The sequence below is a fragment of the Bacillus rossius genome, chromosome 1 (genome assembly GCF_032445375.1).
Source record: "Bacillus rossius redtenbacheri isolate Brsri chromosome 1, Brsri_v3, whole genome shotgun sequence".
Taxonomy (NCBI): Eukaryota; Metazoa; Arthropoda; class Insecta; order Phasmatodea; family Bacillidae; genus Bacillus; species Bacillus rossius.
Window position 1 is genome coordinate 314,626,295 of NC_086330.1, and position 27,165 is coordinate 314,653,459.

Genomic DNA, 27,165 nt, shown 5'->3' on the forward strand with positions numbered 1-27,165 from the left:
TAGCCTTGCTATTTATGGAAACTAATGCTTAGAATACACAATTTCGAATAACACAAGCATTTTTAAGAATGAATTAATCGTGCTAAGTGAGGGATAGGTGTATGTATTATTCTTCAGAAGACAGCAAGATCTGACCATTCACATAAGAGGATGTTTCCTGTGCGGTACTTCCACCAGAGGGTCGGAACTGCACTTTAAAGACTGTTCATACCAAGGCGCTAGCTTAAAGCTATGTTTGATGGAATACAGGCCTCACGCCAAGCCCCATCTAAACACCATTTCAACCTGAAGAGTTTACAAAAGCGCATTGGTAGGGTTCCCACACATTTATTTCAGACAAATTCTCTGTCCAACCAAAATTTTATCCCTGGCTCATCAATCAATCTTGCAAGATTACATTAATGTATAAAACTACAAATACATTTAGAAAAAACATTTGGACCACACATAACCAGGGCCGTCTAGAAGTTTTGAGAGAGGGGGGAAGGGAAAAAATCCGGGGGAGTGAACATCATGAGTAAGGTTAAGTATCAAGATTTTTTTTCTGATTCCCTAGTTAAACCTAATATAAAAAAAACTATAATGTTAATAAATTAATTGGAAACCTAACAAGTTATGCAAATGCACAGATCATATTTAAAGTTATGACCACGGTAACATTTTAAGTTTTTTTGACGTGACAACGTCTAATAAATCGATGAACGCTGGCTGCACGCACGAAAAATTGTCCCACTATGGATGTCCCACTACGGATGTCCCACTACGGATGTGTCCTGTTTACGCATGCGTGGCATCTCTCTGGTATGTTGCGGACGGTACAGAGAACTCGTGGTGGCGTACTGCTCAGGTTTCACTCCGCCATGCTGCAGGGATAGGCGGGTCGCGCCGGTTGGATCACGCCTGCGCATGTCGCCACACACGGCTTGGGGCATACAACATAGCGGGGTTCGAGGTTATTGTTGTGCACCGCGCCACGGGAGTATATTCACAAGGAAATTGCGTTCTTACAAGTACGTATTATTTAAATTATTAGTGTAAATCAGTATATTTAAACAGTTTTGTATGAGTATTGTTTAGGCTGTGTAACTCAATATTTATTGCTGGTATGATACTTTTCACGCTTTAGTTTGACATTGGTAATTATTTGTCATGAGTTATTATTTTATCAACTAAATCACACACCGTATTATAGTTATGAGCCCACGAGCGTGTAAATATTTCGAGTCCAACAGAGAATATGCTAGTTAAAATAAATTAAAACAAATATCGTGCGTGGAATATTATTAATTTATAACATCTGAAACAATAATTTCCAACATGGCCTCGAGGCTGTGCGGTGAGCATTGCTGACTGCCAATCCACAGGATGACGGTTCGAATCCTGGCCGAAACGAATTTTTTTTTGTACTTGTAAAACTAAATACGACGTCCCCGACACTTCAAAAGTAATAAATATATTTGAATTAATGAATGCAAATAAAAGTAAATTTATTAATTAAATTGTACTTTTCATTTCACTCCTTTGTATCCATACAAAATAGTGATAATTAAATAAAAATGATTCAATTTTATTCATAAAAGTATGCAGAGGTAGATTTTATCATACAAAAGATAGAAAAAATAAAAAAAAATCTTCCTTAAAGAATATAATATTTTTAATGCCTAAATGGTTTGGTTGCAAAAACCTATTACGGCTCAGTCTCAGGCTGAATATGATATTTCCTTTTCTTCTGGATCAATAATTTCATCAATGTTTTGTTATGACGTTGTCACGTTAATCTATCGTCCGTAAACCGACTTTACAGACAACCAATTTTTTATTAAATCATGAGGTTTTAAATTATTTTCCCCTGAGCCCTTAGTTTCTCGACAGCCCTGCACATAACATTTAAGATTTTTCATAAAATCATTCCTGCACAATACACAGTTGCACTGTCATCATTTCCATCAAAGCCAAGCAGCCAATGCTACCAGTCTGTAACATACAACCACTAAATATATTTGGAACAATCAATAATTGGCTGTAACCACATGAATGATTTCTGACATTAAATCATGCCTGCATCAACACAAGAGTTGATTCACTATATGTTTATATATATATATATATTTAATTAATGATGAAAACAGGTAGGCTTTCAAATACAAATTTATTTACGATTAACAGAGATTCCTTTTAAGACATTAGAAAACAATAGTATAAAAAATTACTAAAACATTTTTTTTTTTTCCTTCAAAATACTGTTTTGCCAATTTCCCTGTGTTTTACAGGTTTTGAAGTCAACATCTTTTTAATTCCTTTTATTTTCCCTGATTTTAATATATTTCAGTTCTCATAGCAACTACAGATACAAGAAATGTCGTAACATTATTACAATTACCGTTTTACACACATGGTCTGCTATAAGTACTTTTCAATGACAATACTAAAGAATTTCATTAACAGCATTCAAGACATTTGCAAACAATAATATTACCAAGCTGACCACAACAGCGCCATACAATCCTTCTTCAAACTGGCAAGCAGGCATAAAGCTAATAGATGAAAGTGATAAAGCTCAGATAAAAGCTAGACCAATTCTGACCCAAAATGTGAACCCAAGTATAACAATAGGAACCAGCCCAACAGAAATACTAATGAGATGATGAATGCAAACATCACAAGCTACTCAAACAATGATGGATAAGCAGGTGTGTGTGAGTATTCAAAATGTTTTGGCATCATCAAAATTAATAAAAATTAATTTTTTCGAGCAGGGAAATTTTGTTTGGGTTGTTATGAGAACTGTGCGGACCTGTTGTGAACAACATATAATGGCGGACAGAGTTTTGTTTTCGTGAAAGTAAAAAAAATATATCTAATTAAAAGTTCTCTTAAATAATTTTCATCAGTAAAAACTGCCTAACTAAATTCATACTTAACATTGAAATTAAAAACATCTACAAACACTTTTGGCAAACATTCTCATTATTTATTATTTTTTGAAGTATTTTACAACGTCGCAATTCAGGTTGTCTTTTAGCCGAGCCAATCTATTCTCCGTTCACTCTTAACTGAGTTTTGAAATAAACAAACACCGTCGTATCACTGCGCCGCGTCAGCAAGTGATAGGCTGAATTCATCTTGCGCGCCAAGCACTAGTTGCAACACACACACTTCAGTACAGTTGATGCTAATAAAATAACAGAGAAGTAATATAACAGGAAAATGCTGCCGTTACCGTTCAGGACACAAAAGCAAACAATGTTTATTTTTTGAATAATCGATAAAATAGCACCGTAACGTAAGACAACAATATGATAGTGTTACGATTTGGTACTCACCTAATCACTATCTGGCAGTGGTGCTATCCCTTCCAGACTTGAATCAGACCTACCACCACTATCTTCGTCACTACTGTCGTCACTGTCACCGAGAGGAACTTTAACACTGTCAACGACAATATCACTGATACCATCCAATTCCCACATTCTTTCCTCTTCTTTCATTACGTGCCGAATACAGTCGTTCCAGTTCTCTGGAGTAATCTGAGACAAAGCTGTGGCTACCAAATCACGTACCTCGCTTAGCTTGAATGTTCTGTTATTAAGTGCCACGTAACCTTTAATCTGACTCCACACGAGTTTGATTGGATTCAAGTTGCAATGATACGGTGGTAGCCTAAGTACATTGTGCCACGCTTTCTCGGCGATGTTGTCAATCACATATGCAGTAAAAGATGAACGTACTGTATGAAATAAATTCAGCAACTCCACTTTCACAGACGTTGCACTGAAGGATATATTTTTTGACTGTAACCACTCGATAATATTTTGTTTTCTCCACGAATGATTTGGCACACGATCATACTTTACACTGTGATAGGACACATTGTCCTTAACAACAACACTGTTCTGTTCTAATTATGGCAATGTTTTTTCAAACCAATCCCGGAAAAGTCACCATTCATCTCTTCATGATAATCGCCGGATTTCTTTGACTGAAAAATTAACTCACCGTTTTCCACAAAACCACTGTCGCTACCAATATGAAGCAATATAAGGCAATGCCCCTTACCTGTTGGATTTTTTAGTCCTGTAGACAGTCCTGAGAGAAAAGCTTCCCTCTTCTTCTTAACTGTAGAATCTTTCCAAGACTTGTTTGTAGCATGCCTTTCATTCACCCACGTTTCATCTAAATAGTATACTTTGCGTCCTTATGGTCGGTAACCACGGATTTTGCTTAAATAATTCCTTCGCCATAGTGAAATGTCGTCCCTATCAATTATGACATTTGTTTTGCTTCTCTTTACGTACTGAAAACCGATAAGTTTTAACAGTTTATAAAATGTTGTTCGTCTGAAATGAGGAAGTTCAGGGTCGTCGTTAACACACCGTAGCACTTTTATCAGCGTAGGTGGTTCATTTGCGAAGAAAAAACTATGCACTTTACGCCTAATAGCCATTTTCACAAAATCATCACAAGTTTTGATAACAGGATACTCACGTTTCCTTTTCTTCCCGGGAGTTGTTACTGTCCCAGTGTCCTGTAATTCTTTCCTTGCACGAAGCACACTGCTCTTTGAAACACCCGTAAATTCCGCAGTTAAACTCGCGATATCGTTCACACGACAATCCGGATATTTGTCTGAAAAGGTTTTAAAAACATTCAACACAATAGTTTTCTGTGCACTTTTCAAAGGCTTTCCCGTTCTGTGCTTTACAAAACTCGGTCCGGCGTCAGCCATAACAAACCGTGCGCGTGTGAATCCGAAATACAACTGTTGCGCCGGGCATCAACTGTACACTGTACACACAGCGTCTGCTAACATAATTGTAAGTAAATACTTGCTGACACATTAAACTGTATTGGATATTAATGGTGAAATACTATAATGCTATATAAAAACAATTGTTATAAAAAAGACAGTGTAAAAATACTTACAAATGGTACGTAACCAAGAGACTATTCCTTGCGCACGAATAATGTGCGAGGCGGCCGGCAGCCAATTAAAATGTTTGTTTACAAGAGGCTTTGTTTATTCCAAACCTCAGGTAAGAGTGTACGGAGAATAATTGTAATAAGGTATTCTTGTACTAGCCAAGATGCATATATATTTTTTGTACAAGTGTGGTAAGATGATGTGTAGCTAGTACGTCCTTATCTGGCGAAGGTGTGCCAAGGTTGTCATCGTCTTGAGGGCCAAGAGTGGGACGAATCATGTTCGTCGTTCTGTGAGCAAGAGTGCCAAGTGTTTCTTCGTCGTCGTGTTGAACAAGATGGTCTGATGTTTCAAGTGTTTTTAGTCGTTGATTCGATTTTGACTATAGAAGTCCCAACTGTTATGGACTTTTTGATATATGCGTTTTTTGGTATAGGCATGAATCAAAAATCACACATTGTTAACACTGCATCTGTAAATTTGTTTGACAGGAATTTAAGATGGATAAACATTTTACTTCTGAACGTTGCTTTACACCAGAGTTTTTACTATTGTATTTTACTAAAATTGGTCGTAAATAAAATTAGATTTTCATGCAATAATAGAATAATAACAAGATGATTTCAACAGTGATAGGAATAAGAGGAAGTAAACATTTTATAATTTTTCCATGAGTAAGGTAACAAATTTTGACAAAAGGATAATATTATTATAATTTTGACTTCTTTTCACTACTCCATGACTTCTTGATGTTTGAGCATTATTCTTGAATTGCTATTTTACTAATCTTGTGAATGATATTGGTTCAGTCAAAATGGATAATTATGAAAGATTTGAAATTTTAAAATGTTTTGATGTAATGTTTCTTGACAATTTTTACAAGGTAAAACTTTGGTTTTTTAAACTTTTCAATCAAATATTGTGTTTGTTTCATTGAATAGTGGGGTTTTATTAGAATTTTTTTGGCATAATATTATTTTTGGTCATTCAGAAAGGAACAGCTAGTTATGTAAGTTCAAGGTCATAGTGACCCAGTTTTTTATACTTGTATTTCAGTACACCTCCGACTCGCATAGCACGAGTTAAATTAACGCGAATGTGCATAACACGAGAACAACTTTTGTGGAATGGTTTCAGATAGTGCGAAATAATAACCCGCATAACGCGAGGTGAGAATTAATTTTTTGGTATAAATTTACTGCCGCGGGGTGTCACAGCATCATCGGATACATCGTGTGAATGCCACTCAGGCAGTGTCTAGCCGAGCTCGGTGCGTCAACTATCGCAGGAAAAAGCAGTCTCAGCTATCATGTTATCTTACCCGCCCGCCACGCGCGTGTGTGTGTGTGTGTGTGTGTGTGTGTCATTTTCATGACTCAAAGCGCTTCCCAGGCGACTTAGATATACTAGTTATCGTCAAGCTTTGTTTTGTTGTACACTTTATAATCAGCTAGTCATTTTGTTGTTGTGCGTGGTAAAGTTCACAGCACATATGTAATAATTATGAAACGTGCAAAAGAAGTACAGTCTGATAAAGTGGTAGCAAAAAGAAAAACTATTTCTTTAGAAACAAAGTTGGAAGTTGTACGGCGTTCTAAAAACCACGAAGGCAACAGTGCAATTGGTCGCGCATTAGGTCTAAGTGAATCTATGGTACGGACCATTATCAAAAATTAACGTGAACTGGAGAAACTGTTGTCATCTGATGCATTAACATCCACGGAGGTGAGTGTGCGGAACCGAACACCCATCATGATTCACACTGAAAGACTGCTCAGTGAATGGGTGCTTGAAAAAAATCACGGTACAGATAAGTGAGGTGTTAATTCAGGCTAGATAAAAGAAAAAGCATTAGACATTTTTACTGCTTTAAAACCTAAGTACCCTGATAGTAGTGAAGTGTTTACAGCAAGTAAAAAATGGTTTTCAAGGTTCATAGACAGGTACAATATGCACTGTATTAAAAAGAAAGGAGAAGCAGCTAGTGCTGATTCAGTTGCAGCTGCATCATATCCTAGCATTCTAGAAGACATCATCGCCGAGGGAGGCTTCAGTCCTCAACAAGTGTATAATGCAGACGAGACAGGTCTATATTGGAAGAAAATGCCTGAAAGGACTGACATTTCAAGAGAGGAGAAGACTGTCCCCGGATTTAAGGCTTCCAAGGATAGGCTTACACTTCTGCTTGGCACTAATGCAACGGGAAATAATAAATTAAAACCCTTATTAGTGTACCACTCCGAAAATCCTAGAGCACTCAAAGGCTGCTCAAAACCACATTTACCAGTAATCTGGAAGGCAAATCATTACACAGGCTATCTTCACAGATTGGTTTACAAAACATTTTGTACCAGATGTTACAAAGTACAACAAAGACAACAACCTTGATAACAAAGCATTGCTGATTCTAGACAATGCTCCTGGCCACCCAACTCACCTGACAGACCTGAACGAAAATTTTAAGGTGGTATTTTTGCCTAAAAACACAACCTCTTTGATGCAGCCTATGGATCAAGGGGCGATTGCAACATTCAAAGCATATTATTTACGACAAACTTTTCTGCAGGCAATCAAAGCGACGGATGGGGAATGGAAACCATCAATGAAAGAATTTTGGAAGTCGTATTCCATAAAAAATGCCACTGATAGCATCTCTGCAAGCTGGGATGAGATGAAACAATCTTGTCTAAGTGGTGTTTGGAAGAATCTGTGTTCATTCTTTAGAGAGGAATTCCCTGGCTTTGAGCCAGTTGAGAGTCGGCTAGAGGAAATAGCAGAGGATGTAGTGGATATGGGCAAAAAAAAATTGGATTTGAAGAAATTCACACAACAGATGTGAATGAACACATTAACTCCCATGACATAGAACTGACCGCACAAGAACTTATTGAACAGGATGAGGTGAGACGTCCAGAGCAGGAAGCAACAGAAGACATGTCACCTAGAGCTAAACGAGTCCTCACATCAACAGATCTGGCTACATTTTTTTGTAAAATAAATGAAGCTTGTATGATTGTAGAGGAGAATGATCCTAACGAAGAAAGAAGTGACAACTTCAAAAAAGAAATCAATAAGGTATGTCAGGTGTACAAAGACTTGTACGAACACAAAAAAAAAAGTAAAACACAAACACGGCTAGAAAGTTTTTTTGCGCCTGCATCGACTTCCAAAAGAGCAGACCTTGTGAAGGAGGCGACGGCGCCGGCTTGGGAAAGAGAAGATGAAGGTTGTGACACACCAGCTACCCCTCCCACTTCAGGACAGGAAGTTGATTCACCCCCTGCTGTACTCAAACACAGGCGGGAGTGGACCTGACCTATCTGGGAGTGGCGTTGCAGGTCAGGCACCCCGGCCTAAAAAAGGGCTGTAAACTGCTCAAGAAGGAGCCCCCTTTGTCTAGCAGTCGGTGAGGTGACTAAGGTAACCCCGAGGTTCCCTCTGCCTGGTTTCTGCAGCTACCACTATCCGATTAGGAAGGCGATTGCTCTTTTGAGGTGTCGGAACTGTTGCCAGTTCTAGTATCCGAGACATGACCCAACAGGTCACCGGAAAGAGTGTTGCGATGCGATTATATAGCCTCTCCACACCAAGTGGCAACCCTCTGCCTCCACGTTGGCACCGCTGTTGGAGGAGGACCGTGGTGACTATTGTTGAGATGGGTAGCCTCAACCTCTGGTCATAGCACCTCCTTAACTCCGAGGCAACGAGGACACTCTGTGGCTTTACTCTGAAAAGTGGCGGTCTGGTCTAGCTACCGGCGAACAGTCTGCCGAGTCGACCAAAAGTTGGTAGCAGTACGGGAAGAATCCATCATGTTTGAATGATGTCCCGCTGGGGTTTCTTCTAAGGCTCAGGATTCTTGCTGGGTAGGACTCATACTTGGTAGTGGTGCCCCGAGTGCTTTAGGGGCAAGCATCAGGGCTCCCTAGCCCTATGACGTGCTGACGTAGTAAGCGACGAGGACAGCTCCAGTTCACCAGCCTGGATAGCTGGGAGAGGTTGGGTAGGCCTCCACCGGACCGCAGGTTCGCTGGGTGATTGAGGAGTCCCAGTGTGAGGCGGGAGACTGGAGTAGGCGCCAGAAGTGATAACTCCGGAGGGCTAAGGGAGCATCCAATTTTTTGGTCAGCTGAGTGGGGTAGGGGGCCGAAGGTGGTACATATGCTGGGATGGGTAGCCTCAGCCCCTGTGTATAGCCAAAGCTCTAACGCCCTTCCCGGTTGCGTATGCGGCGTATCCGCATCCATGCCCATGGGGGCCCCAGGGCGGAAGGGCTTCGGCTAAGAGCGCTGGGTCAAAAAGAAAAGGGGGGGGGGGAAACCCCTTGCATGGCATAAGCATAAGAATGTACTCAAACATAAAGACAGCTTGTTTACATTTTCACTCGTGGAGGAAGAAGCGACTACATTCACATCCGCTTTTTCTCCGGACAATCTACGTAATCTTTCCATTTATGTAAAGCAATCTGCAACTTATGTCATGTGTGTTTACGAGTTCATTTTTTTTGATTTAGTTTTTTTTTCAAACAGACACACATAAGAATTTAGGGAAAAACTCAAAGGTAACTTGGTGTGTGTGCGCCCAAACAGTTGTGCCATGTTTCATTATTGTTCTTAGATGTCTTTTCCTCAAAGTTAATACGACTGATGCTCTCTACCACTACATGTGACAGTTTTATTACCTCCCCCTCGTACTTAAAAGTATTTTTTTGTGCGTTCACTAAACCGTACCATGTAAAATAACATTGTTATTAACGGGGATAGCCGAACTCGCGTAACGCGAATTCACTTAGCGCGAGTATTTCTCGGAACCAATTGTTCGCGGTATGTGAGTCCGAGGTGTATTAGTAATATTCTTGTAATGAAATTTGATATTTAATTACTTTAATGATAGCAGCCTCTTTACTATAATTTCATTGGCTTTCACTAGGCTGGCTAGGATCTTATTTATATTTTATATATTTTACTGCATTTAAAATATTTTTCTATAATTATAGTTTTACATATGTGTTTTTATTGTGAACTGATGAAGTTTTTATGACATAGGACAAAGATGTATGTATGCCATAATGATGGATGATAATGTAGCACATCATGTGTGAGAGAGAGACAGAGAAGTTGCCAGGATCATGAGAAGGCAATCTGACTGAAACATCCCAGAACTGTCTCTTAGGTTAGAAAGAGACAGAGATTCGTAAAAGAACCAGGAGAAGCACCCTGAGATGGAAATCAGAGAAGAGTAATGGTAAGAATAAGATGTGATGCCAGTAGGAAAGCAGCATTTCGGGAAAGTCCCACGTTAAAGTAAATTTTTGTAATATTTGTTTTGTGTGTTGTTTCATCAGTCATGGTTGGAGGTCCTCTTTCAAAAAATTCAAATAATTTAAAAACTACCAACCAAATTTTACACCCAATTTCAGGCAACAGTCATCGACATATTCTTCAAGCGTTTATGTTTGTGCAAGAATAAACCGTCATCTTAGCCGGGCATGATAGTGATTTGTGTACCTTGTGATATGTATACCTTAAGAGTTATTTTCAAATTGAATTGTACAGAACACAGTGCACATGAGAATGGCATATTATGTTTGTTTCATTAAGTGTCTCTTAAAATGTCTCTTTTTGATAACTTATGAATTTTACAGAACACGGTGAACACCATAATGGCTTATTATCTTCTATGTTTTCATGTGTTTATTAAGATCATACTTTTCACCAAAATTAAAAAAAAGTGAACATGTGAATAGCCTATCAATAGGTATGTGTTCTAATGTGTTTTTTAAGATGACCCTTTATTCTAAATTTAAAAGAACACAGTGAACATGAAAATAGCTTATCATCAGTATGTATTCTCATGTGTACCTTAAGAGTATTTTTCAATTTGAATTTAACAGAACACAGTGAACATGAACATGGCCTATCATCAGTATGTGTTTTCATGTGTTTCTTAAGATATTTTTTCGATTTAAATTTGGAAAATCACAGTAAACATAAGAATGGCTTATTATCAGTATGTATTCTCATGTGTCTTGTAAGTGAACTCTTGTCTCTGTATTTTAAAGAACACAGTGAACATGAGAATGGCTTTTCATCAGTATGTGCTCTCAAGTGTCTGTTAAGAAGTGTCTTACGTTTATATTTAAAAGAACACAGTGAACATGAGAATGGCTTATTATCTGAGTGTATTAACAAGTGTCTCTTAAGATAAATCTTTTCTCTAAATTTGCCAGAACACAGTGAACATGAGAATAACTTATTATCTGTGTGTATTTTCAAGTGTCTCTTAAGATATCTTTTTTCTCTAAATTTACCAGAACACAGTGAACATGAGAATGGCTTATAATCAGTGTGTTTTATCATATGTGCATTCAAATGAACTTTTTTTATGAATATAGTATTACATAATGAACATGAGATGGATTTTTTTCTGGTGTCGGAACCATTAGCCCTGGTGACGAGCACAGAAGGAAGTTTCTTCTTTTTTACAACTTTTTTTGTTCCTTGGTGTTTCTTTAGTTCTATTGTGTCCAAATGACAGGAGCGCAATGAGTAGCCTTGATGAGAAGTTACTTGAAGATCATCCTTGCAAACTGCTTGTTCAGCCTCCATTCCATCTTTATGACTCTCTTCTTTCGCGTAGAGCAATTCATTGCTTTTGGCAAATCCTACAAAGATATAATGGATAAAATTAGAACCTAAATTTGTTATAGATGCAAGAATGCAGCTCAGGTTCTTTGATTGATTCTTGGAATAGGGAAAATGGATTTAAAACCATGTTATGGATGTTATGGACTTATGGCATTGCTTGTTTACATTTTAAGTCCTATAAACACATCAAGAATGATCCACAATGATAATTACCTAAATTCATGGAGAAACCGTCAAAAATTGACTAAACATTACAAAACGTTCTGTGGAAGTAATCAGTCATCACAATATCACAGCACACATAAAACACAGTATTCTGTTAAAGACAAGACATTGCAACAAGAACAGTAAACAGACAAATAACCACCATAGAAAAAATGGAAACATACAGACAAAACCAACGATGTTTCTAAAGAGTTAATCTGAACAACAAATCAACATAGCGATGCCAAGAGGAACCCAGCAATGAAAATAATAGATATTCTGCAGAACACAGACTACAAAAGGCCTCCTACGACATATTAATTGAGACACTTCAGAAACTAACGTCTGCTCCCGTCATTACGTCATTAGAATGTTTGTCTACATTTATTTTAGTATATCGCTAGGTTCATCTTTGTGCAGCTGATGTTTTTGTTGTGTTTTCCAGTTTAACTGTTTTGTATTATCGTTGGGTTTGTCCATCACCTTGTTGTCTAAAGTGGTTATTTGTCTGGATTTACTATTATTTTGCAACTCACTCATCGATTGTCAGCTCACTGTGTTCTTCTAAGCTGTCTAGGCATTTAACGATTAACATTAGTTGATTTTGCTTCTAAAAATGTTTGCATATTCATTTTAATTGTCCATTCTTGAGCTTTTGCATGATATATAGTGTAAAAAAGATATGGCATATGTCTATAAAATTGTTTTAAATCAAAGCAGACCATGTAACATGAGTACTTCAGTTTTAACATACTGCTACCCATACATATACCTAAAACACATTTACAAATTTTACATTCTTTTTTTAGAAAATTTAGAACTAAAAAAACTACATCCATCAAAACTTACATTAAAGGAATTGACATTATCCGTGACTATGTCTCCTTCAGCTGGCTATGTCAACTCCACTCCTACCTCATGTCCTCAAAACATTTAAACTTCCCGCTGGTGACGTGTGTCAGTGTGCTACAAACTACAGCAAGAGGGTACAATGGATTTAGCATTAAAAAGTGGTAATTAATATTGTAAACCTTTCTGGCTTGTTCATAAGTGCTTATGTTGTTTCAGAATCCCTTAAACATTCTACATTTATTAATTTTAAGTTACTACTTCCAACAATAAACTTGGGCTTGCCGAAGGCCATTATACTCGTAATATTAATACATTTTTGTTAAAGGGTTTTAAGGTTGAAATAATAATGCTGTAATTTTTAAAGTGTTATCCTGTTTTAACCTAAACATGTTAAATACTCAACTCAGAACGATGTAAGTGCTTATTCAGCTTGGCGTAAACGTGGTTTAAGAGCCACCTTGGTGGCCATCACACTCCCAGTCTCTTCTCATCGCCACCCTACGTAGGATGCTCTCAGCACTCCAGGGACTTCACCTTTTGTGCTTAACCGATCCTCATCTTACTGTTTCTAACTAGAAGCTTACATTGGAGGTGCGTAACTCCCTTACTTCATTAATTAAAAATCTGCGAGTCAGAGCTCAGACATTTTGATATCTACCTTCTTCACAAGGCAGATAGCACTTTCTTGACAACTGACTGGTTCCACAAATAATGAAATTCAAACATTTAAAAAAAAAAAATTTTTTTCTATACAAGCGTAGCCTAAGCTAAATAAATAGCAAACAACTTGTTAATTTTTTGATTGGAGTAGGCATTTTGTAAAATCAAAATCAACTGTTGCTATCATCATTTACCAATCTTATTGTACTAAATATATCTTTCAAAAATGCATTAACATGAATAAACTCCAAAATAATATGGCTTCAACCAGTAGATTACATTAGATTATTCAAGATGAAACTATAATTTAATTTCTAAAATACTCACAAAATATTATTATTTATTAAAAAAATACATATAAAATATACTAAGGTTTGAAATCATATACAATCATAATCCTAAACTGCCAGCAGTAAAAAATTTACTAAACTACAATTTCGCATTAATATGAAGCAGTTCGGCACTGTTCAGCATTCCTTCCCCTCCTTTCCGTTCCCCTCTCCTCCTTTCCCCTCCCTTTCCTACTTCCCCTTCCTTCCCCCTCTCTTCCTCCCTTCCCGCCGCCTCACCAGCGCTCTCTGATGAGTGTTTTACCGGGCCTATATACACTCGGCTCCTAGCTTATTCGTCGCAGTCTCTCAGTCATCTGACTCAAAGGCTGTCACTGTGGGGGTGGCGCTGCGTTCTGGTATGTACTCGGTTGTGAAACTTAGCGTTTATATTTAAGAATGAAGTATTATTCCTGCCTGCGCGTTGTGGCCGCGCCTTCATTTTTGTATTTCTGCCATGTACTGTAATGTTTCCTATTTGGTATCAATGTTGGACCCTTCAGGTCATTTTGAATTGAGTTTCTTTTGCTCACGCCGAGTACTGCCTGTAGCTTTACGTAATATTTCTGCGGTTGTATATGGGCATACCACGATGGCATCGGACACTTCTTGTCAAGCTGCATTATAATTCTTTTCTTGATTTTGCCTTCAGTTTTGCTTTCAGCCTAGCAGCTCATATTACTTGTTTGCTACTTCTAACGCTTCGCCACTACACCCGCTTTACTTTCACATTGTTTTAAATTGTATGAATGATTGTATTTATTTTTTGTGGCTTCCCGCGGGAGCGCACGAGCAGCGCATGATTATTATAAATAATTAATTAACCTTTGTCAATATGTTTTCGCTCTAGAGGCAATTTTCTATGAATAAATTATATTTTTGTAAACCCGTTTTTTAATATTTTTTTCCCATAGCACCTTCTTTCCACTGTCGTTGGGGTTTACTGTAAAACCCCCATCCCTGCTTTCGTTCTCAGCCGTAGTCTAACAGAGGCTACAAATAAAAGTTTAAATTTAAAAAAAAATACTTTTAAATAAATTATACATTCCAGATTATGAATTTTATAAAGTTTATGATGCAACATTCTACACAAATTTGGGGAGTGTGCAAATCAATTAGAAAAATGTATTTGAAAAATTCATTTTAAACTTCTCTTTCAACTTCAGTGTCAGTATCAAAAATTCCCAAAAAAAAAGTTTCACAACGAAGTAATTTACTGTTGCGAGCAGAAAAGAATATAAATACTCGTATAATTTATGTGTCAAATTATTGTGATAACATTCTCAAATAGCTTTGGGTATCCAATTTGGATAGCTTCATAAGTAAATCCAGAGAAGTCCTCATTTACCACCCACCAGTTGAAAACCAAAAAAAGGTACTTTACAAATTTGCCCATTTAAGATACTTGCAATATATGTGAGCAAATAGCTTATATACTTGCAAAAGGCATAACTAAAAACACCAATCCCATTATGACGTCACAAACATTCACACAAGCACCAGCAAAAAATCAGATCAAAGTACTTACAGTTCTAGTAGATTTTTAATTAGCACTCGAGTTAGCTATCAAAGGCATTTAAATTTTATACAAATAAATATTTTGAATTTTTCAACTACTTAAGTCTTAAGTTCCCTAAACCCGCAACTGAGCAAATGTGCTAGACTCCCCTTTCCGCCTGCATCATAAATCACATACATGCAGATCTCTCTCTCTTTCATCGAAGCGCTGACCAACTTAATGATATCAACTGTCGCAAAAACCACCCAGTTATAATACTATCCTTGGCCACTCCCTGCGCAACTCTCCAGCTTTATAAGTTTAAAAAACACAAACAGGAATTAAATAAACTTAAGTTTTTAATAACTAAACTAAAAACTAAAATTAACTTACATTAAAAGTATAAAATACATTTAAAAAGCATAACAAATTTTAAAACAGGAATAAACAACAACTAAGCAAATACCAAAAATAAATTATTGACCACCAAATTTTTAACAAAAAATTATTTAAAAGAAAAAGACTTTAAAAGCAAACGGCCTTAAACCACCAAAGGAATCTTTTTGGCCAGAGGCCTGGCCACAATATTAACACAAATGCATCATCCAAGCACGAGGTGGTTTAGACTTCAAGTAAACTGGTCGTTGCGAGAGGTGTTTCACAGTTGTACTTTTTCATTGTGTTATATTTGTAAGAGTCGTCTGAGATGCACTTTTCGTGTTTCCATCCTCGCCCCAGGAGTGTGTGTTTGTTAAAATATCCAGGCATGTGGGACATCGTAAGAGCCCACGTGAATATTATAATAGCGTGCCTGATGCTGAGAGTGGGCCGGTGGTGGTGGTGGTGGTGGTGGCACCCAGTAATGTCATTAAAATGTCCAATACTGAATCTCCTGTATACATGTGAATCCAAAGTGTGTGGGACGAGATAAAAAAAAACCACAATAATTACAGGGATCTGTGCGAGTGCTTGTGTTGGGCAGTTGTACATTGTAGCGCGCCGAAAGAAAGCGAGGCACCGGTAATGGGCCTGGCCGACTACATAATCGCCTCGTGGTGCACGTGCTTTGAATCCGGCCACACCAAAGACAGTGCACATTCCGGGCGCGGACAGCTGTTTGTAATAAGCTCACATAGTGAGTGCATGTTGGACAGCTCAACTTAGACTACAGGTCGTGGGATAAACGTGATAAAACACTGTTTCGTGAATGTTGTGAGTTTCGTTAGAATGTGTTTCGTGAGAGAGCTGTGAGCTTGTAAAAGCGTGTTTCATGAGAGTTGTACGAAATTTTGTGGGAACTGTACGTGATGTATTGATGGGGATAACTGTTCATGTAGAGACTACCTGCGCAAGTTAAGACATGCGCTTCAACATGTGCATGTACGTGGATGAGTGCATGAACTGCAACTACCAGTGACCTAAATGGGACACAAATTGCAGAGTAGCCAAGGGCTATTAATGCGGTTGGTGCTATGAGTACTATGTGTGTGGAGTAACTTACTGCGATTTGATATTGTGTCGCGGAGGAAACGGCAATGGGTACCGTTGCCACGAATGCAACAGCCTGTGCCACCATGAGTGTCTCAGCAAGCACAAGCGAGCTATCCTATGTAAGCACTTAACTTACACGTGCCAATTGTGTGTCACAAACCGAGTCAGCCAGGTGCAGTACATCGTCCATAAAACCGCCGTCCTGGTGCATCCTGTCAAACTAACGCCCAAACCAATTCCACCACAACTCAATCATGCTGCCCGAACCTAGCACATCCATGTCTGACATCCTGCAGTTCATAGATCCGATGCCGCTCATCCCAACGCCATCCCACCTACCAGTGTTACATTGTTATCACATGGATAGGTTAGCACATCTGTGATTGACAAGTGTAGTTTTTAAGTATTGTTTCTTTGTGCTAAAGTGTGCTTATGTAGATAATAACAGAACTGCACCCTTTCTTAACCTAATAAAAATCTCACACCTTATTTCAGTCTGGAACTTTTAATATTTTTAAAATTAAGTACCACAATTTTAAACACACTCAAAACACTTATAATGATGTAAATGGATATTTCATGAAAATGGCAATGTCTAGATTCATAGCATTGAAAACTTTTAAACATTCAAGAATTCAAAACTTTTTTTTTGCTTGAAACAAATTATAGATTTGATTTTGATATGCTTAAGTGAAATTAATTTAAAAAAAAAAAAAGTGGATTTATGACAATTGCAATATTTATCTTAGTTAAAATCATGCAGTTTTTTTTAATTTTAATTTCTATGTAATAAAATAAAAAAAATTCTAATAAGTTTTTCATACTGTATAAATACATTTTCCACTTTTTCAGGGACAACTACTACCATAATTAACCACTTGCAGCTACATTATGATGAATATTCAGATTATCAATCACAAGTCAAGAAACTTAAGGTTACAAGGACACAGATGGAGATTTCTGCAGGTTCATCACACACACAGTCAACAATTTCCAGCTTCATTCAGCCAACCAAGTGGGAGCCTTCAAACCCTAATGCAAAAAAACTAACTGACAGGGTAGCAAATTTCATTGTAAAAGGTATGTATGCATCCCTTTGCCATTGTAGATGAACCAAGATTTAAAGGCAATGTTGGAGGAAGCACAACCCAAATACACTGTTCCAAGCCGTACAACATTCTCACGCAGTATTGTTCCAAATTTGTACCAAAAATGCAAAAGTAAAATGCAGGAAACATTGGCTAATGATATCCAAGATACTCAGTCAATGTCATTCACAACAGATTCTTGGACATCAAGAGCCTCAGATTCTTATCTGTCTCTCACTTGCCATTATGCAGACACACATTTTAATTACAGGTCTCACTGCCTAAAAGTCAGCAAACTGAGTGGTGCTCATACAGCACTTTCCATAAAAGCTTCTATTGTTGTAACTCTGGAGGAATGGGACATATTAAGTGAAGGAAACACTATCCCACTGTTCATTGTCTCAGACAATGCTCGTAACTTTAGAGCTGCACTTGAAGCAATAAATTGCAAATCACGAACTTGTTTTGCACATTACTTTGCAGCTGGCAATTGGAGATGCCAAGAAGGAAACAGAAGGACTTCAAAATATGTGCCAGAAAGCAAGATCCATAGTGGGGTACTTCTCACGAAGCACTTCAAAAGAGATAAGCTTCTTGAAAAGCAAAAGAGATTAGGGGAAGCTGTTCTTGAATTAATTCAAGATATTGAAACAAGGTAGAATTCGGAACGTGGCATGCTGGCCAGACTTATTTTGGTTAGAGAATCAGTTGGGGCAGCTCTACAAGGAACTAATTTGGACTCATTCACTCAGAATGAATGGAATCTCTGCAAGGCTGTTTGTTGATGTTTTGGAACCTCTTGCAGAAGCTACTAAAGAGGTCAGTTCAGATAGTTTCCCTACTAGTTCGCTAATTTTTCCCATTCTCTTCTGCATGGAGAAGATGCTGGCAAATTATACTTCTGATGAAGAGCAAGCAGTAACTCTTGCCAAGAACTTACTTAAAAGCTTGTGATCACGTTTCATGATGTACCAAGATTGTGAAGTAAATGTGTTTTCTATGATGGTAGATCCACGGTTCAAAGATTCACTAATTGAGGATGAAAAAAAAAAAAAAAAAATGGGTTGAAAATTTGTGCAGGGAGGTGTGTAAGCTGAACACAGTAGCTGAAACTATAACTGAGACAAGTGAGGCTACAAGTGAAATGCCTATTAAGAAGTCATCTCTGTGGGCCCACATGAAACCTTCAACAGCAGCTCAGTCTACGCTTGGAAGCTATGAAGAAACTATCCAAGGAGAAGTAAACAAATATCTGGCAGCACCCTTAATCCCAAAGAATGAAAATCCTTTCAGTTTCTGGTCAGAGAAGGGGCGCACTTGTTTCCGAAACATAGCTGTGGTAGCAAGAAAGTATTTGCCTATACCTGCCACACAAGTGTGCAGTGAGAGACTTTTCTCAACAGCTGGCAACATTGTGACGTGTAGAAGAGAGAGTCTACTCCCCGAAAATGCAGAGCAGCTTGTGCTTCTCCACAAAAATTTAAATTAGCTAATATGTAGTGATGTGACAAGACTTTTTTTAATACGAACTAATTATAAAATTGGAGAACCTTAAAATTTTAAGTACTGTCAGTTTTTTGATTCTACATACATTGTATCAGTAAATATGTACCTGTTATCACATTGTAATGTGATGTGATATAACATGTTTTATGGGATTTCAATTCTCATTCCAATTATTCGAACTCAATATTCGTATTCGAGAATAATTTGGTATTTGTATTCGAATTAGATTCGAACTAAAAAACTGATATTCGCACAGGCTTACTTTGTACTTTTGACTAAACTAATTGACACTTTTACAAAAAAAATTACACATTAGGCATAACAATTATGCCTAAAAACTACCAATGACCACCAAAATTTAAAATGACATGTTATCCTAATGAGAATATTGTGTATTTACTATACTTACTTTCTGAAATTAAAAAAATTCTACAACATGATTTGCCTACACTGATAAAACACTTCAACGGCAGGCTAACCTATATTATTATTGATAGTTAGATGTTATACTAGTTCGTCAACTTCTGGCAATGAATCGTCTCTTTTTTAATGTTCATCTCACAAATAAATAGTGTCTATAAAGTCCTAACTCGCCTACAATACTGATATGAATGAATAATACCTTGTAAAAAGACACAATTTTGTAAATGATTGCACACAAAGTTATACCAATGTATATCAGTCTTCTAAACAAAAACACACCTTTTTTATTACTTTTTTATCTATTTTTTCAGATTTTTTATCTTGAGTTCCAGTGTCTTTATCTCTTCATTACTCTGCTCCACAATTCTTTTTTTACACATTTCCAGTTCCGTCAATTGTGAGGTTTTTCTTTTCTTCTCTTGTTCTTCTGCACTCTTTTTTTCCTGTTTGGATTTTAGAGCTTCTTGTCGTCTCTCAGATGCATTTCTAACAGCCAAAATTAAAGATTTTGTAATAATCAGGTCAGATAATTTCCCAACTAAAGAAATTACACCATAAATACTGCGTAGAGCAACTAGAGAGTCTTCCTCTAAATTCTATACAAGGCACTCCTTGTTGCTTTCTACTGCAGCATTTCCATGATACATGACTAATATTTTCTGGAAAAATGTAATCAATCTACTACTGTCCATTCTGGAATCTGTATGTAGATTGACAAGGAATATATCTAATTTTTGTGTTTACATGTCAAATTTTTTCACAGCGTTTTGCACTTCTGGGTTTTCTCAAAATCGCAGGTACTCTCTCTTGACACAGTCTGCATCTGATGCTGCAATCTGATTCTTTTCTACAAAAGCTTCAAGTGCAATATTAATCCTAGAAGTTCTCAAAACTTAACTTGAAATAATAGTAGAAGACAGGCAGGATGCTCCCTTAACAATTTTTATTTCAAAGGGAATTTCAGGCAGAGTTTGCCAAAAAGATGTTGGAGGAATGTTTTGCACTCATTTTTGAAGAGCATGATTTCAACATCTTTAAAATTCTTTAATGCAGACTTTGCACCCAATCCAATGTCTACATTTTGTACAGATTTCAGAAGTTCAAGATCTTTTGGATTGAGAGCAATCATTTTGGTTACACTGCTGCAATCAGCTAAAACAGACTTCTTGAAAAACCTACAAGCTAAGAGCTATACACCAAAGAGTGTAGTTTCTCATACAGAAAAGGTAGCAATGTCATTTGACTGAAATAAAGTCAAAAAAGGTTCCAACTGCAAGGAAACTGACAGCATGAACTCTAGTTTTGGTAAAAGCAATGGATCAGCCAAAAATGATTTTATCTTCAAAAAGTTCTCAGAGTCAGGTGGATGCTTTTCAACAGCAGCAACATACTTCTTTAGGAACTGCAACATCTCGATGGCCCTCTCCAAAACTATGGAATTTTCCACCCATCTTATTTGACAAAACTTCAAGGGAAATAGTACAGAGCTAGTGATCTTTGTGTATGCTGAACGCCTTGATGGAAAGTTCTTGAAATATTGGTACAGAGCATGAAGACACTTGTGTACTTTCTAGCTAGATTCTTTATGAGCTGTCTTGTAAGCCCCTTGCACAATGTGCAGAGAGCATGTCCCAACATCAAATAATTTTCTTTCGTCACCATCATCTGACAAACACTTCTGCTGTATATCTCTGAGAAACTTCAAATTTACATTAGGACCATCTAATGAAATCTGAATGATATTCTTTAAACTCAATCCCCATTTAGTGATCCCCAACATAAATGCATTGACCAAGTCCTCTGCAGTGGCACTGTTTAGAAAGACAGATGTTAAATAATGTGTACTGACTTCCCCTTTTAAGATGATCCCAGTACCAAACAACGAGATCCATTTGACTTTTTCTAAGCAACTTGATTTAAACTTTCGTCAAATGAAACTGTGTAAAACTGTACCATTTTAACATCATCAACAAGATTTTTCTGAAGAAAGGGCCCAAGTCCATTGGTAATCACATTATAATTTATCTTTGTGCATTTTGACATTTTGGGCCACTGCACTGTCTGCAAACATCAAAGTAAACAAATCACTTGTACTGCCACCACTTCGTTTGGAAGTGTGACACATGACACAATTTAAAGACCAGAGTATTTCTGCCTTCGTAACTTCATCTTTAATAAGATATGGTTTGATGTCTGCAATAGGCTTACAATCTGAAATACAGGAACAAGTAGTGCCTGCAACTGATGAACTGGTAGGGCTTAATTCACAGGTCAATGTATCAAGAGTTTTTGATTGAGGCTGTGTACTGGACGTACTTGTTTGGGCCAGTAAAGTGGAAGCACCAGAAGTGCCAGATATACTTGGTTTGGATAAATCATCTTGATACCATGCTGTGTCTCTCTGTTCTGTGTTTAAGGATAGTTTACTGGAGAAATTTATTCTCGACTGTTTAGCAGAAAGAAAGCCAGCCACTAACTGCGAGTGACGTTTCCCTTTTTCATGTACTTTTACCGAGTTGACCCCTGCATGAGAAACATCAAAATCTGTCCTAGAAGTACTGCAATGAGCTCTGAATTTGTCACTTTCAACTCGCCTTAACCACATTTTCCACGTACTTGCAAAAGGTTGGTCATACCAACTTTCTTGAAAGCTACACTTCCCTGGATTTTAATTCAACCTTAAGAGCCAACTGGCCTATTTACATTATAGAGAAACCTGTGGTTCAAGTCTAATTTAGTGAAAAACCAACTTCAAGTTCCATAACACAAATTAAGGTTCATTTCTCACAAACTTATGTTTATCCATTGAGATATTTTTTTTTATTTCGAAATCGCAAAACAGGTTAAGCACACATTTGTACGTAATTTGTGGCACTATCACATTTATTCGATTTTCGGCAATGTATATGCAAATAAAGATCACGAACACGTAAAAAAAACACATTTTGAGTTATTTTATGACACACACGAAGTCCCATACTTTACTACATAGATAAGTTCCCAGTGATATTATTTACGTAAGTTTTTACCAAGTGTGACATCAAATAGACGCGGAGGCGGAAAGCATCGTTATCGTAACAAGTTGTATGTACCGTATTTGCTCGCACAATCATCACAGCAATTTTACCAAATTTTATGAAAAAAAGTTAGGTGTGACCATTGAGTAAAAATTTAATTTTTTTTTTTATGTAAAACTCGTTTATGACCTTCTCACACAAAGATTTCCTATTAAATGTGATAGAACGTATCGATCCCGCCATTTTCTCCGTACTGTCTTTATTTTACGTCGTAATAAATTATTTGTTAAGAAATTACCATTAATTTATTTACAGTATTCACTCGCGTAATGTCCGCCCTCGCATAATGTCTGCACCCTTTATTTATATATCCTTAAAAGAAAAAATTAAAAATTTGCATAATGTCCGCACCAGTCGTCTACGGCGGGTAACACAACTTTGGCCACCCCTAAAGGACGCAGTACGAATGGAAAGTTGACGGCTCTGTAAACAAAGCCGTGACCTTGAGCTGTCCTTTCTCTCCTGTTCTGAAAGGGTGGGGAAATTCGTTGAACTGAACAAAGCACGGTCAAAGGCCCCGCCCGCGTATAAGCCCCCCTCCTTGTTTTGTAAACATTTTTGAGAAAAATTTAAAAACGTGTTTTTCTGGGTTTATCTGAGGGTAGGGCAGCTTGGCATGCATCAAACAACAAGCCATGTATTGTGAGTGGTGGGAGGTGATTTTGTAAGTGTCCGTTCTCAGTAGGACCGTCATGAGGCATGCCAGACGTAAGCAGTTAGTCCTATCTGAAACGACATAAAAATAAAGAAAGCTGGTCTAGCGTGCTGCCGCTGTGTTGATGTGGAGTGTTGTCGGAGAAGAAGAGGGGAAGTGAAGGAGGAAGGGAAGAGGGTCAAGGATTCTAACACTCCTTTGTCTGGTTGGCTGGCTAGCTGGCAGGAGGGAGGTTAAGCCACGCCTCTGCCTCTCTCCCCCCCGTCATAGCACTGCCTCTCCCCCCTGCGGAGTTGTTGCCTCTCTCTTCCTCTTGCCGCGTCGCTGCCTCCCCCGCCTTCCTCATTAGAACAAAGACGCACGACTTGATTAGAACACAAAATTTTGTATTTTTGTATTTTTCCTCGCATAATGTCCGCACCCCATTTTTTGGGCCAAAAATGTGGTCAAATTACTGCGGACATTACGCGAGCGATTACGGTAACTAACATGAATACAAAGTTTTCTGATGTGTATATTCTCTTTCAGTTAAATTTTCAATCTTTTTTTCCATCGCCGCTGTATTTGGTTATGTTGATGCATGTATAGTGTGAGCGCACGTAGTCGAATATGGATATCGATAGGTCGCTGCTGTATTTGGTTATGTTGATGCCTGTATAGAGTGCGCGCACGTAGCCAAGTACGGATATTGATAGGTAGCCGATTGCATTCAGCGCGCACACTCTGCCTGGTTCCAAGTAAACTATATTTGGTAGCCCACACTCACATTCCTTCCTCCCACACGGCCACACCACATGAAAGCAGGCTGTTCCATCGTGTTTACGGCTGTTCCAATCACGCCTCAGTCGCCGTCAATAAATTAGTGTGTTGAAATGTTTCTTGCATTTTTTTCATTAATTAATCACACAAACAATATTTTCTTTGATTATGGGCAAATGTATACCGACATGTATGTTAAATATGGTGCTGAGTGAAATAATTACCTATTATAACACAAACGGTACGATGTGATGCTGTGACACACTTTGGTACACACTGTGACATCTTCATAGACACTGTGTTTCGCTGTTTCATACGACTGTACCTTCACCTTAAAACAACATTTCTTACTGCACGACTGCGCTTCATGGCCATCGTTTCATACAGGTAATCATGCTTACATGTTGCGTACACTTATGAACGCATGTGTATACTCCTTGCTTCCACAGCTAACGGTATTCCCCTACTGCCAACCCCTCCTCATTCCCCACCCCTCTCTCACTGTGACACTAGCACTCCCCTCCTCGGGACCACAGAAGGCTTGGGCGTGTAGTAGTTTAGCTAAGTAGGTACTTATGCTATTGGAGCAAGGGTGGGATGGTTTGATCATTCTGTAAAGCGCAATAATTCAGGTCAGAACTTTCTTTATCTAAGGGCAATTTGTATTAGAATTTATTTATTTATTTATTGCCTAATTTTAAGTGGCGAATTTAAGATGCACCACCTTGTCTTACACTTAACCACATACATCTTTACTAACTAGGTAAACATACCAAAAATTGTCACAAAATACATTTAAATAAAAACTGAATCAACATATAAAAGCAAATATGAAAATAATAAAAAATTAGCATATACAATACACATGAGCTACCTGAAGTATAACGTATTATAGGCATACTATAATAAGGCCTTTTTTTAATCTATCTAATGCTAAAGTTATAAAGATTTAAAGATATTTTATAACCTAAATATTTATGTAAAAAATTGGTTGTCTGTAAAGTCGGTTTACGGACCATAGTTTAACGTGACAACGTCATAACAAAACATTGATCGAATGATTGCATACTTTTATGAATAAAATTGAATAATTTTTATTGAATTTGCACTATTTTGTATGGATACAATGAAGGAGTGAAATGAAATCTACAATTTAATTGATAAATTTACTTTTATTTGCACTCATTAATTCAAATATGTTTATTACTTTAACGAACAGATTATTTTAACTATAACTTTTATACATGTTTGCTATTTAACTTCAAGATCGTCGAGAATATTTGACGCTTTTTCGCAATTACACATTTAATGACTAAGTTTGTTAGTCTAGAAATTAAACGTAGAATTTAATAAAAATGCCCTTGCAGTTAATAAAATAAGTATTAGTAAGTTTAAAAAAAAATTTCGGCTTTAATCTCCAACCCAGACGCTCGTGGTGCGCTAGGGCCGAGATTAAAATTTGTCTAGAATATTTTACGTTTTTATGTCTTCCAGTGCTCAAAATGATATGCAATTGTGGCCCCGGGAATGAAATTTTATTTATAATTCATTAATAATAACGCCCCTCGCGATAAACAAAGGAAAATATGTATTAACGAGTGCCTGGTTGCCGCGGAAGCAGCTAGATATCGTGATTCGTTCGGTTCGCGTCCGTCACCATAGATGGCAGCACTGTAGGGGAATAATATTATTTCGTTTTTATAATACGATTTTATAACAAATATGCATCCCAAATACACCAAACTTATTTATAATGTGTTACAATATTTTTTAAAACATTGTGCAAAAGATCCCGGGTGTAATTTGAATTATTATGTGTAACTGTAAAACACCATTGTTCATACAAAAACGTATTTGAAAATTCAACATTACTTTTAAATAACTGTACCGTAAAACGGGGCGAATAGAAACAGCGGGGTGAATAGAAACGGTCCATTTAGAGATTCAGAAAAACTAAATCTTCAATGAAAAATCATTCTTAACAATGTTGGCAAATTACTTTAAAAATATAAGGATTAAAAATTAATGGTTTTATTCATAAATACCTTCTTAGCAGACTGTTTCTATTCACCCACTGTTTCTATTCACCCCGTTTTACGGTACCGATTGTGCTGAAAATCGGTGGACGATCGTTAAACTACATAATATTAATAATTCAAACGACGAAAACATGATTGAAAAGTCAAATCGATGGTTGTTCCAATCGAGTGGAAGAGAGATGCGGCGCAAGCTGTTGCATTGCACAATGAGGATTTCATATATATATATATATTTTTTTTTTGGGTCATAAGAATATTGATTAAGAATAACTTTGATATGAAGGATAATAATTATTTAATGTGTAGATAAGGATAATGGTTCAGAGCTGTTAAGAATTGTTATTAATTACTTTGGCTAAATTTCATGGAAAGCCTTAAAATACTTATTTCCTTGAGATACTTAATTATTAATTTGAGGGTTAATTCCAGTCCATATAATTAATTTTGATATTTTATAATTAATTTCAGTAATTGTTTTGTTTAAAGCAGTGTAGACTATAATTTTACAGGACATTATTTTTAAACTAAAATTTGTAATACGGTATGAATTTCAACTTTGATTACTAAATTTTGAACATTGTATTTAAATTTGTTGGGTAATTTTAAATTCTATTGGATATTGCTAGTGTAATATTTCGAGAATAGTCTGGAAGGTACAGAAGGAAGAGCGGACAGGCGCGACACCCTGGCGCCAGAAAGTTATTTTTCACCTTGTAAATGCGTGTTTTGGATTTACGCATCACATGGATGCACAGCTGTAGTGACCGTCTGGTAGGTTCTCTGGAGGCTACCACTAGCCAGCCAATCAGGGCGAGCCCTGGCATGGAGTGAGATGCCCGTCCGAATTTCCTTATAGGGTCATGTTTCTGAATTCTGTACTCTGATTGGTCAGTTGGCCCACGTCGGCAAGTCACTAAGGGACAATTTAACGCCTAGGGGCTGGGGCCAGGCCGTATTTTCGTAACCTAAATTCGTCATTTTTCGGAATAGTTAATTAGAAATTTAGGCCCTAGGCG

At 37.3% G+C, this 27,165-nt stretch overlaps 1 protein-coding gene across 2 annotated transcripts in view; it reads right to left on the bottom strand.

The window, feature by feature from the left end:
* Positions 1-27,165, bottom strand: part of LOC134527922 (gastrula zinc finger protein XlCGF57.1-like) — an 82,387-nt gene that overhangs the window by 14,805 nt on the left and 40,417 nt on the right. The window contains exon 5 of one of the 2 annotated variants that reach the window (XM_063360959.1): positions 312-11,585. The exons of the other annotated variant lie outside the window; for it this stretch is intronic. Coding sequence (XP_063217029.1) covers positions 10,900-11,585 — 686 coding nt within the window. The 3' untranslated portion in view covers positions 312-10,899. Of the gene's footprint in view, positions 1-311; positions 11,586-27,165 lie in introns of those variants that run through there. 2 annotated transcript variants of the gene reach the window in all.